Raw genomic sequence first — 12,612 nt, forward strand, 5'->3', positions numbered from 1 at the left:
GAGAAACAGGAACTCACTCATTGCTGGTGGGAATGCAAGAAGTCACAGCCATTTCGGAAGAGTTTGGCAGTTTTATACAAAACTCAACATACTCTCACTGCATGACCTGTGCTCCTTGGTAATTACCCAAAGGAGTTAAAAATTTATATCCACACAAAAGCCTGCACACAGATGTTTATAGCAGAAGGAAGCAATGGCTATTGATAAATGCATCAAATGTGTAAATCTTAACGTTGAGTGAAAGAATCCAGATTAAAAAAAGAATGCATAGTATACATTTTTTTTTAACATAAAATTCTAGAAAATGAAAACTAATCTATAATAATAGAAAGCAGGTCACTGGTTGGGGAGTCGGGTTGTGGGGGCTGGAAAAGGGATGGATTACAAAGTGGCATGGAGAAACTTTCTGGGTTGATGTATGTGTTTATCATCTTGATGGTAGTGATGGATTTACAGATGTATACGTAAGGTTTAATTCATAAAACTGTACACTTCAGATATGTTCAGTTTTGTTATATGTCATGTGTATCTCAGAGCTATAAAAGATAATTAACTGAGAAACACTACTTCATTGGTAGAATTAACATAATAGGTTAATTTGTATGTCAGTGAGTTATTACTGTAAAAGAGAATAGCTTTTACATAGTTCTTAAAAAAAGCGTAACCTAAAACTGTTATAAAATAAAAAGTTTGTTTTTTTGAAATGAAGGATGAGATGTTGGTAAATGTACCTAAGTTGTTCTGAATGATCACTTGATATCTTTGGACCACATTAGTGGAATTTTCATTCATTAATATCAGGCAGGAGACTTCTAGTTTGGCTTGAAGATCATTCCTTTTTTCACCCTTTTGGTAACCTACTTTCCTCATGTTATCTTACTGTAGAGATCATTATTGGGAAACCGTCCTTGAACACTTTAGTGCCCACTGTGGAAATTAAAAAGTGGGAAGGCAAAGTCCTTAAGTAGGAAAATAATTGTTTATTTGGTGTTAACACTTGGTGTTCTCCCCTCTGTATCTCGCATTAGTGTTACCTTGACTTTCCTGGGGGTTTTTTTTGTTGTTGTTTTTTGCTTTTTATAAAGTTAGGTAATTACCGTTTCTTTCATTTGTTATTCTTTGTGTAGTCTAAACAGTTAATTGTATATAAGCACTTTTTTATAATTTGTATGTGAATGAATTTAGTTTTTCAGTTTTACCTGCCTTGTAGACATGGGAAAGAATTATACTAATTTCTTTTCATGTATTAACTATTTTTGTTACTTGATTTTAGGTCCATTGCAAAAGAACTTGCAGACTGGCTTATAAGCAACAGTGTAGTAGAGCATATATTTGGACCAAATTTACATATTGAGGTTTGTGGACGATTATATAACTTCTCTGCTCTATTAAGAGAATATTTTTAAAAATTAACTATAACTGTTTCTTTTCCAGATTATCAAGCAGTGCCAAGTGATTTTGAATTTTTTAGCAGCAGAAGGGCGACTGAGTACTCAGCATATTGATTGCATTTGGGCTGCAGCGCAGGTAATATTAACAGCTCACATTAAGTGCTTCCTCATTATATAGTCTAAGTGTTTTCCCCCTGTGAGGTAAGTTCTGTTATCACCCCCATTTATAGTTAAAGAAACCAAGACATGCAAAAAGTTCAGAATGAAACCTATGAAGTTTGGCTTCAGAGTCCATGAGTTGCTACTGTATTACTGGTAAAATTGAAGTGAATGAGTTAGTCCATTAGAGATTCTTTTTTTTTTTTTAAGATTATGTTCTTTCCTTTTTTTTTTTTTTAGATTTTATTGGGGAAGGGAAACAGGACCTCATTGGGGAACAGTGTGTACTTCCAGGACTTTTCTCCAAGTCAAGTTGTCCTTTCAATCTTAGTTGTGGAGGGTGCTGTTCAGCTTCAAATTGTTGTCCTTTCAGTCTTAGTTGTGGAGGGCGCAGCTCAGTTCCAGGTCCAGTTGCCGTTGTTAGTTGCAGGGGGCACAGCCCATCATCCCTTGAGGGAGTTGAAACCGGCAACCTTGTGGTTGAGAGGACGCGCTCCAATCAACTGAGCCATTTGGGAGCTCAGCGGCAGCTCAGCTGAAGGTGCCGTGTTCAATTTTAGTTGCAGGGGGCACTGCCCACCATCCCTTGGTGGGAGTCAAGGAATTGAACTGGCAACCTTGTGGTTGAGAGCCCGTGCTCCAACCAACTGAGCCATCAGGGAGGCAGCTCAGTTCAAGGTGCCGTGTTCAATCTTAGTTGCAGAGGGCAGAGCCCACCATCCCTTTGTGGGACTCAAGGAATTAAACTCGCAACCTTGTGGTTGAGAGCCCACTGGCCCATGTGGGAATCGAACCGTCAGCCTTTGGAGTTAGGAGCATGGAGCTTTAACCGCCTGAGCCACCAGGCCGGCCCCCATTAGAGATTTTTAACGAAATCATCTTGGTTTATTAAGAGACATTTTCCTATTTTTATTTATATAGTAAAGCCTTCTATCTTTAATGTTGTATTGGTATGTTTCTTTTCCATTTTTTTTAATTAAATTTTTTGAATAGGCATATGTCCATGTGGTTCAAAATCCAAAAAGTAAATATGGAAGAATATGTTACGTTCCTCCCTCCTCCCCCCCATGTCCCTGTCTCCCACACATGCAGTTCTTATTCTTTCAGGTGCATCATGGATTTTCTATACAAATAGCTAATTGTAAACACTGTTCTTCTTTTGTCTTCCTGTATTCCACAGATGTCACATACTAAATGGACTTGGCTGTTTTTCACTTAATTTATCCTGGAGATTATTCCATATCAATATGTAAAACACTATTTTTAAATTCTACATAGTGTTTCATTGTATGCATGTACCATAATTTATTTAATCCCCGTTTATAGGGATCCCCATTCTCAGGCTTTTTTCTGTTATACATAATGATAAAGCAAGTAGTTTCTAACATAGTCATTTCATCCATGTGCAAAGTTATTATATAGGATAAATTTCTACTTAAAAGTAGAATTGTTAGGTTAAAGCATATGTGTGGTTTGATAACGGTATGGCAGAAGTACTTTTTTTCCCTTACCCTCCTCAATATAGTGTGTCCTGAAACTTTTTTTTTTTAAATTGGGGAAGGGGACCAGGACTTTATTGGAGAACAGTGTGTACTTCCAGGACTTCTTTTCCAAGTCAAGTTGTTGTCCTTTCAATCTTAGTTGTGGAGGGTGCCGTTCAGCTTCAAGTTGTTGTCCTTTCAGTCTTAGTTGTGGAGGCCGCAGCTCAGCTCCAGGTCCAGTTGCCGTTGCTAGTTGCAAGGGGCACAGCCCACCATCCCTTGCGGGAGTTGAACCGGCAACCTTGTGGTTGAGAGGACGCACTCCAACCAACTGAGCCATTTGGGAGCTCAGCGGCAGCTCAGCTCAAAGTGCCATGTTCAATCTTAGTTGCAGGGGCCGCTGCCCACCATCCCTCGCAGGACTCGAGGAGTTGAACTGGCAACCTTGTGGTTGAGAGTCCACTGGCCCATGTGGGAATCGAACCGGCAGCCTTCGGAGTTAGGAGCATGGAGCTCTAACCGCCTGAGCCACCGGGTCGGCCTGTCCTGAAACTTTTTGATGTTTGCTAAACTGATGGGTGAAAAGTGGTATCATTGATGTTTCAAATTTGCGTTTCTTTTATATGAATCAGGTTACAAATCTGTGTTTAAGAGCCATTTTTGTGTCCTTTTCTGGGAATATCTGTTGATAGTCTTTGCCATTTGTCAGTTGCTTTACTTTTCTTTTTTGTAGAAGATCTTCATATAATGAAATTGGACCTTTGTCTGTGTTATGTATTTTGACTATATTCTACTTTGATGTTGTCTTTTACTTTGCTTAAGGTGGTTTTTGCTGTTCAGTTTCAACTTTGTGGTTTTAAACTGGTGGTTGAATTGTTTTTATGGCTTGTGGATTTTGTGTTATGGTTTGAAATGCCTTCTCCAGTCCAAGATTATGAAAAAATTCTCCTTTAGTTTCTTCCTTTACATTTTCTGTTGCAATTTTATTTTACTTTATTTTATTTTATTATTTTTAAAGATTTTTATTGGGGAAGGGGAACAGGACTTTATTGGGGAACAGTGTGTACTTCCAGGACTTCTTTTTCCAAGTCAATTTGTTGTCCTTTCAGTCTTAGTTGTGGAGGGTGCCGTTCAGCTTCAAGTTGTTGTCCTTTCAGTCTTAGTTGTGGAGGGCGCAGCTCAGCTCCCGGTCCAGTTGCCGTTGCTAGTTGCAGGGGGCGCAGCCCACCGTCCCTTGCGGGAGTCGAACCGGCAACCTTGTGGTTGAGAGGACGCGCTGTAACCAACTGAGCCATCTGGGAGCTCAGTGGCAGCTCAGCTCAAGGTGCCATGTTCAATCTTAGTTGCAGGGGGCGCTGCCCACCATCCCTTGTGGGACTCGAGGAATCCAACTGGCAACCTTGTGGTTGAGAGCCTATGCTCCAGCCAACTGAGCCATCCAGGAGGCAGCTCAGCTCAAGGTGCCGTGTTCAATCTTAGTTGCAGGGGGCAGAGCCCACCATCCCTTGCGGGACTCGAGTTGAACTGGCAACCTTGTGGTTGAGAGCCCACTGGCCCATGTGGAAATTGAGCTGTAGCCTTTGGAGTTAGGAGCATGGAGCTCCAACTGCCTGAGCCACTGGGCCGGCCCAATTTTATTTTTTTTGTTGTTTCAATTTTGTATTTTAATCTTGGATTCATTTGGACTTTATATTGGTTCAAAGTATCACGTATGTTTCCAATTCCCCTGTCCCCCTTTTGTTAAGTAGTTGTCCCTGATCTGTTTTGTTCAGTAACTGCTTTTCTTTACTGATTTGAGATACTAATGTATCTAGACTAGGTCGATTTCTGACTTTGTAGACAGACCTATTGGTACACTAGGTGTGATCAAACAGTACGGTGAATGTTTAAATAAAAAAAAGTATTACAGTAAAAGACACATTGCCATTACTTTCCCTCATAATACTCCCCCTCTCTTCAAACACACTTACCCCATCATTCTTGCCACTTTCTAAAGCAGTTCTGGAAGTCCTCTTTCATGAGTGTCTTTAGTTGTTCTGTCGTGGCTGCCTCAATGTCCTGAATCATTTTGACTTTGGGGAAGAACCAGATGTCGCCCGTTGCCAGATCCATTGAATAAAGTGGATGAAGACACATCGTAATGTTTTTATTTGACAGAAATTGCCATATACCAGAAGCGATATGGTAGGGCTGGCTGGTCTTTTAAAATAATTTTTGTCTCATTGATTTTTCTATATGAATTTTAGCATTGACTTATTCTTTAAAAATATTGCTTTTAATTTGAGGAGAATTGAAATGCTATCTTCCAGTACAAAATATGACATGCCATTTGTTTCCTTTTGTATCATTCGGTATTTCAAAGTTATTTATATATAGATTTTATTTCATGTTAAGCTTATTCTTAGGAATTTTAATTTTATTTATTTTTGCTATTATAATGACAGTTTTCCCCATTATACTTTTGCCCATTGTATTTTTATTCCGTTATATTTAATGATTACTGCATATATACATAAACTTTATAATATGTAAACTTTTTCAAATTTTTGATTGTTAATAATTGTGTGCCTTGATACTTAATTCTTAGATTGGTTGTAATTTTTCAATACATTTTTTAGTTTCTATATTTAATATTGTGTACTATACATCACTGTCATTTTAGTAAATTGAAGAAGCAATTCATATTTCAGAGTAAAGGTAAATTTTCTTTTAGAACATTGTGAGCATGTTATTTGTAGTAGATTTTTCATTTTTATTTTGTTCACAGCAAGATCAGCAAAATGTGTTAAGTAATATAGAGTAAATAACAGGAATAGTGAAGCATTATTCTTTAAGGAAACTGAGTTCAAATTGATTATTGATAATGTGGTCTGTTAAAAATTCTAGCATTTTATCCTCATAAAAATTTGAAGTAAATTAAGGGAATAATTTTAAAAATGTGGCATATTCTGTGATACATTTTGCAATAACTTAAAAAATGTTTAAAAGATTGTTCAATAATATAAAATATATTTTAATGGTTATTTTAATTGGGCATTTCTGTCGTTTGTTATTGCTTTACTTGGAATCTATTATAGATTTAGAATGATCAGGAAATTTTACATTTTGAGTTCTTTTCATTCAAGCACCAAATATAACTGCTTTCAGAGTTTCCAGGATTAGTTGATTTCATATAGTCTTGCCTGAGTCTTTTTTCCCTCCCTTTTGGAATAAGTTATTTTTTTTTAATGCAACATACAAACTATATTTAACAAAAGCAACAGGTAAAGTCAAATAAGTACTTATGTTAAGAGAAAAACTGACTAGAAGAAATCTTGAACACCTTAGAGTAAGCCACTTACAGTTGAATTTAACTGAGCTCTGTTGCTGTGAAGAATACAGCTCATGCACAAGTATAGATGAACAATTTGTGCATTTTTTAAGTAGTCACTGAGTACTGCCTTATATACACATATACCTTAAATTTGAAAAAGATTCACTTGATCCCCAGATATACTTCATTTCTGTTGATCTTTTGGAAAAGGTTGTGTAAAGAGAAGAATATGTGGTTCTGGCTCATGAATCATGTAATGTAAGCAACCTAAACTCGATGGGACATCAGGTCTCCTCCTCCTCTTCAGACATCAGATGGGTTTTGGGTACTTGTTTGAAAAGTTCTCTGGATAACCTGACAATGTGGTACTTGTACTGCTGGTTGAAGTACTTGTCAGAGTAGTAGATCTGCTGCTTGTGGACCATCCTGCTAGCAGGTAGGCAGAACAGAGGAGCTAGAGATGGTATGAGAAGAGAGGGGATAGCGGATAAGATGTCTGTATCAGGCCAAGGCAACACTTGATTGTGACTTGGAATAAGTTTTTGAGGTTACTGTGTGCACACATGAAAGAGAGAGAGACTCGCGCACATGATTCACCCAGTAGTAATTGGATTGGCCATCGCTCTTTTCATTGTTTGTATCACAACTCTTATAATGGAATCCAAGGAGAAAATAGACAAAGGTGACAAATGGGAAATTAATAGCAAAAGAAGTGCAAATGGCTTATAAATATTTGAAAAATGCTTATCTTTGTTTATAATTAAATGTAGGTTCAAATAACATAACATTTTCATGTATGGGGTAATTCTCATTATGTTTAATAATACATTGTATTGACCACAGTGTGGTGTAACTTGGGGAACAATAATAGAAATTCTATTTCTGGTAATTTATCTTTAAGTACATGTACATGAAGATGTTGGCTATATTATTGACTATACTAGCAGATCAGAAATGTTTGTCATTCCTGTAGGACTAATGCAATAAATTTTGCGAAATCCATATACTAGAGCCAGCTCTCTTTTGCTAATTGTTTGCATGGTATATCTTTTTCCATCCTTTCACTTTTAACATATTTGTGTCTTTGGATATAACATGAATCTCTGTAGACAACATATAGTTGTATCATGTTCTTTTTTTAAAATCCATTTTGCTATTGTCTTTTGATTGGAGAGTTTAAACCATTTATATTTAAAGTAATTATTCAAAGAGGGATTTGTTTTGTACATGTCTTACAGTGTTTTTGTCTACCATTTCCTCCATTACTGCCTTATTTTTTGTAATGAAATTTTTGATTCCCTTATTTCCTTTTGTGTATATTCTATAGCTGTTTTGTGTTTAACATGGAAATTATATTTAACATTTTGAAGTTCTAATGATCTAATTTGAATTTATGCCAATTTAAATACCATACAAAAACTCTCTTCCTATACAGCTCCATCCCTTTGTTTTTGTTTTTGATATCACAGATGGCAACTTAGTACATTTTGTGCCCAATTACCTAGGTTAATGATAACTTATTATTTGGCATTTGTCTTTTCACTCATGTAGGAAATAAAAAGTGGGGTTACAAATAAAAACTACAATAATACTAACTTTTAATTGTTTATATATTTACCTTTATTAGAGATCTTAATTTCTTCACTGGTCTACCTTTCTTTTATTTCATTCTGAAGGACTTCTTTTAGCATTTCTTGCAGGGCAGGTCTAGTTATAGTGAACTACTTCAGCTTCTGTTTATCTGGGGATGTGTCCTCCCTCATTTTTTTAATGACATTTTGCCAATTACAGAATTCTCAGTTGAAAATTTTTTTAACCCTTTGACTATATCAACCCACTTCCCCTGGCTTCCAAGATTTCTGATTAGAAATTGATTGATAATCTTACTGAGTATATGTATGTGGTGAGTTGCATATTTATTGCTGCTTTCAGGATTATTTCATTGTCTTTGGCTTTTGACAGTTTGAGTATAATATGTCTTGGTGTAGATCTCTGAGTTTATCCTACTTGGAATTTGTTAAACTTCTTGGATTTTTAGATTCATGTCTTTCATCAAATTGGGGCATTTCCTGCTATTTCTTTAACTATACTTTGTGTATCTTTCTCTTTTTCTGGGAATGAGTACATTAGTAGGATTGGTGGTGTCACACAGGTCCCTTAGACTCTGTTCACTTTTCTTCATTCTTTTTTCTTTCTGTTCCTTAGAATCAATAATTTCAGTTGTCCTATTTTCAGGTTTGCTTGTTCACATCTGCCTTTGAACCCTCTAGTGTATTTTTCATTTTAATTATTTTACTTTTCAGCTTTCTAATTTCTTTGTGGCTCCTTTTTATAATTTCTGCCTTTTAATGGTATTCTGATTTTATTCAGGCATTGTTTTTCTGTCTTTGTCCTTTTCTTCCTTTGTCTTTAACATCTTTAGATAGGTTTTTAAAGATCTTTGTCCAGTAAGTTCAATGGGTGGGTTTATTTCAGTACATTTCTGTTGATTTATTCATTTGAATAGGCCATACATTCATATTTCTTTGTATATCTTACGGAGTTTGTTTGTTTTTTTGTTGTTGAAAATGGACATTTTAATTTTGTAACGTGGTAACTCTGGAAACGAGATTGTCCCCCTTCCTTAGAGTTTGCTCTTTTTTTGATTGTTTTAAGGTGTTTCTGTGTTAAGCCTAATGTGAAGGCTTATGATCTTCTCAGGTCTTTTCCGAGCCTGTGTCTTTCCTTTGGAATGTGCAGTGCCTTCCTAATTTCCCCCACATAAATAGTTCAATAAAACTTTAAATCTCCTGGTAGTCACGCTAGCAGCCAGCCTCTGTGCCTGGCAGCCAGCCTCTGTGCCTGCACCTTACCAATCACATGTAGCAGTCTGCAGTCAGAACATAGAAATTTGTTATTTGAAGGACATTATCGTTGCTCACTCTCACTCCAGCAGACCGCGCCAGAATCACATATTGCTGTTTTCACAGCTGCCTGCCTGCCAAGGTCAGGGAGTAGGGAATCTGTAACTGCTATCACACTGAGGGCTGGAATTGGCTGATAGTAACTGCAATTTACCAGCTACTTTCCCTTGGAAATGCAAGAGTTCACATTGACTCCAGAGTTTCGGAATAGTTACACTGCATAGTTTCTGCTATTACAATTGTTGTATAGGTGCACATACGGATTCCTGGCAGTTCCTACTCTGCCATTTTCCCTGACATTCTTTTCCTCTCTTTTCTATTTGATCAGTGAAGAATCATCTGTGAACTAGCTTTATATTGTCATCTTTACCAGGAGCTCAAGGCATGCAATCTTAATATTTTTTTCTGTACTAGTTTTTGAATTTGCTTTCATAATGTACACCTCTAAAATAGCGTCATGTTTTTTTTTTGCCTCAGTGACAGGAATACATAATTAACTTCAAAGATAACCAATAAGGTATTTCATTATGAAAATTAAACCTATTACAGAAATCCTATTTTATTAATGATTAAATTGGCAGCAAGTCAGAAATTTATCATGTACTATGTTTTTATCACATTTTAATTAGGAAGAGTATAATCTATTGATTACTTGTTGGCAAAAAGCAAATACAAACTGTATAGTCTAATTATAATGTTAATACTATATTAAAATTAACATGCTTAGATTATGACCTATTACAATGGTATAGTTATAATTGATTTATTTCTTCTTGAAATCAAATGTTTTTGGAAATGCTGCAGTTCTTTAGTGGATAATTAGTGGTGTTGAATTAAGTAATAATGTTGAAGTAAATGATACAGTTTGTAAGAAATTGCCCCAATATAGAGGGATTTCTTGAATGTTATTTTATTCCTTTTATTTCACCTCTTTCAAAATTAAGTTGTGTATTTACCTTGATAAGGGAAGCAGTAAAAGAGAGTTCATATGATTTACACCTGAAAATTGAAATTTAGTTTTAGATAATCTACCCTCCTTACAGACTTCTATGTATTGAATATAAGTAGGCTATCTCAACTTTTAACTGTTTGGAGCTCTCTAATTGAGTTACTGGCCTCGTCATGTTTGTTGCTGTATCTTGATTTAACAGTTAGCAGCTTTATGGCTATAAAGATTAATTTACATAACATTGTAATATTTAGTCATATTTTTATAAATATACTTTTTCTGAAACAGTACTTAATTGATTTTTCTCCTAATTGTAATTTATTATTTTAATTGTAATTGCCAACATTTTAATTTATTTAATTTGTTTTTATATTAATGATATGTACATACATTTAATTGGAATCTTCTTTATACTTAGATTCCAGAAACTGTATTTATTGCAGCCTTCCTCTTATGGTTAGAAAATTAAGCTTGTCGTTTGTTTAGCTAAGATAAAGTTCTGCTTAAGCAGAATATTTTCATAATTTTATGTACTGCCATTTATGATATTTGATAATTAGCACTTTACTGACATTAAAAAATATTAGTGAACCAGCCACATTGGCTTTTTTTTTTTGGCTTTTAAAACTATGTGAATTAATTAAAAAAAAAACTTCGCAACTTTTTTGCTACCAGTTTATTTATGTATTGTAATTATTTTTGACTATTGTCTCTACCTTTATTTTGTAGTTGAAACATTGTAGTCGGTATATACATGACTTATTTCCTTCACTCATCAAGAATTTGGATCCAGTACCACTTAGACATCTCCTTAATCTCGTCTCAGCTCTTGAGCCAAGTGTTCATACTGAACAGGTAATTCATTCAAAACATAATGCTAGTTATTTTTTTTATAATGCGAAAATTTATTGGTGATTCACATAATTTAACTTGTAGTTTATTATTGTTAGCATTTCAGTTAGGCAGAAAGATGTTAAATTTGTTATGATGTTGCCTAAAACCTATAATTTCAACCTTTCTTTTTTTTTTTTTTAAGACGTTGTACTTGGCATCGATGTTAATTAAAGCATTATGGAATAACGCACTAGCAGCTAAGGCTCAGCTATCTAAACAGAGTTCTTTTGCATCTTTATTAAATACAAATCTTCCCATTGGAAATAAGAAAGGTTAGTAAAGTGTAATGTATTTTTTGAAGTAAATTGCCCTACGTTTATAACTTAAATTTGAAGTAATGTCTAAGTAATTTCAGGTCAACCTTAATTTCAAAATAAGTTTGAGATGGATGCTGTAGTGTTTATGAAAAGGTTAATAAATTGGGGTTAGCTCGTCTTTTTTGGCTATCATTTCATGTATTTTTATATGTGCTTTTACATGTATATAGCTTTCCAGGACTTTCTAAAACTTTATCAACTTTACCCCAGTTTTTGTCTCCTGACATCATATACTACTCTTCTCTTAGGCTTTTTTGTGCAGGCACCCACAACTACTGCTGCAGGTGGTGGGACTTGCATAATTGCAGATTTCCCTGCCTGTATCTTATTATGTAATAAGAACAACTGATATGCTTTCCCTAAGAAGTTAAGTCATTTAGAATATTTCCCTCCTGTTTTTTCCTTTTTCTTCAGAAGAAGAAGAGCTCAGAAGAGCAGCTCCATCACCTTGTAAGTTGAGTCTTAGAAATGCATGGCAAGATGACTTATACTTTTGTATTGATCATCATTAGAGTTCATTAATTTTATGTATTTATATCAGAGTCATAAAGTTAATTTTGAACAGAAGATGTAAACCCTTAAGTAGTTATCCAGCTTACTTAGCCTTCTTGTTGAAATCATTAGTATCTTGACTTAACTGAAATCATGTATGTCCTCTTTAGAATTAATTGGCAAATGTTAATATATTTACCGATCATATTTTAGCTACTTGGCATAAAGCTTTGTTAAAGATTCAACGGACTATATCATTCTGATAGATCCATGTTAATAAACATTAGAAGTAAAACAAAAAAATCTATTTAATATAGGGTCACCTGCAGCTAGTCCTCAAAGCAGTGATAACAGTGATACCCATCAAAGTGGAGGCAGTGACATTGAAATGGATGAGCAACTTATTAATAGAACCAAACATGTGCAACAGCGTCTTTCAGACACAGAGGTATGAAAATAGTTGTCCTCCCCTGCCACCCCCGACCCAAATTGATTTTTGGGTTTCTGCCATGTTTATTCTTTGAACTGGGAATATAAATATGATCTATGCTCAGGTATAATCTCTCTTTTAAGTAAAGTAGTATTATTGAGGTCCTTTTCTTTGAGCTTTTAATTCCATTTTGTATTGTTCAAAGGAATATTTCAAAGACTCTGGCAGCCTCTTAAAAAATAGCGTCTTAATGTTACTTTTTCTTACTAGTTTAAATATTTAT

General features: G+C 35.1%; 1 protein-coding gene and 1 pseudogene across 2 annotated transcripts in view; one reads left to right on the forward strand and one right to left on the reverse strand.

The window, feature by feature from the left end:
• The window catches only part of USP34 (ubiquitin specific peptidase 34), a 205,895-nt gene that overhangs the window by 60,959 nt on the left and 132,324 nt on the right, over positions 1-12,612 (forward strand). Inside the window, exons 9-14 of one of the 2 annotated variants that reach the window (XM_019717506.3) lie at positions 1,274-1,355; positions 1,435-1,527; positions 10,926-11,051; positions 11,233-11,362; positions 11,822-11,857; positions 12,217-12,347. In XM_019717506.3, the coding sequence (XP_019573065.3) occupies positions 1,274-1,355; positions 1,435-1,527; positions 10,926-11,051; positions 11,233-11,362; positions 11,822-11,857; positions 12,217-12,347 (598 nt within the window). The remainder of the gene's footprint in view (positions 1-1,273; positions 1,356-1,434; positions 1,528-10,925; positions 11,052-11,232; positions 11,363-11,821; positions 11,858-12,216; positions 12,348-12,612) is intronic. The other variant, XM_019717509.3, reaches the window with a different exon arrangement.
• On the reverse strand, positions 5,728-6,769 carry LOC109438006 (cyclin-dependent kinases regulatory subunit 2 pseudogene; annotated as a pseudogene).

This window comes from Rhinolophus sinicus, chromosome 2 (genome assembly GCF_057876585.1).
Source record: "Rhinolophus sinicus isolate RSI-liver-muscle chromosome 2, RSI-T2T, whole genome shotgun sequence".
NCBI lineage: Eukaryota > Metazoa > Chordata > Mammalia > Chiroptera > Rhinolophidae > Rhinolophus > Rhinolophus sinicus.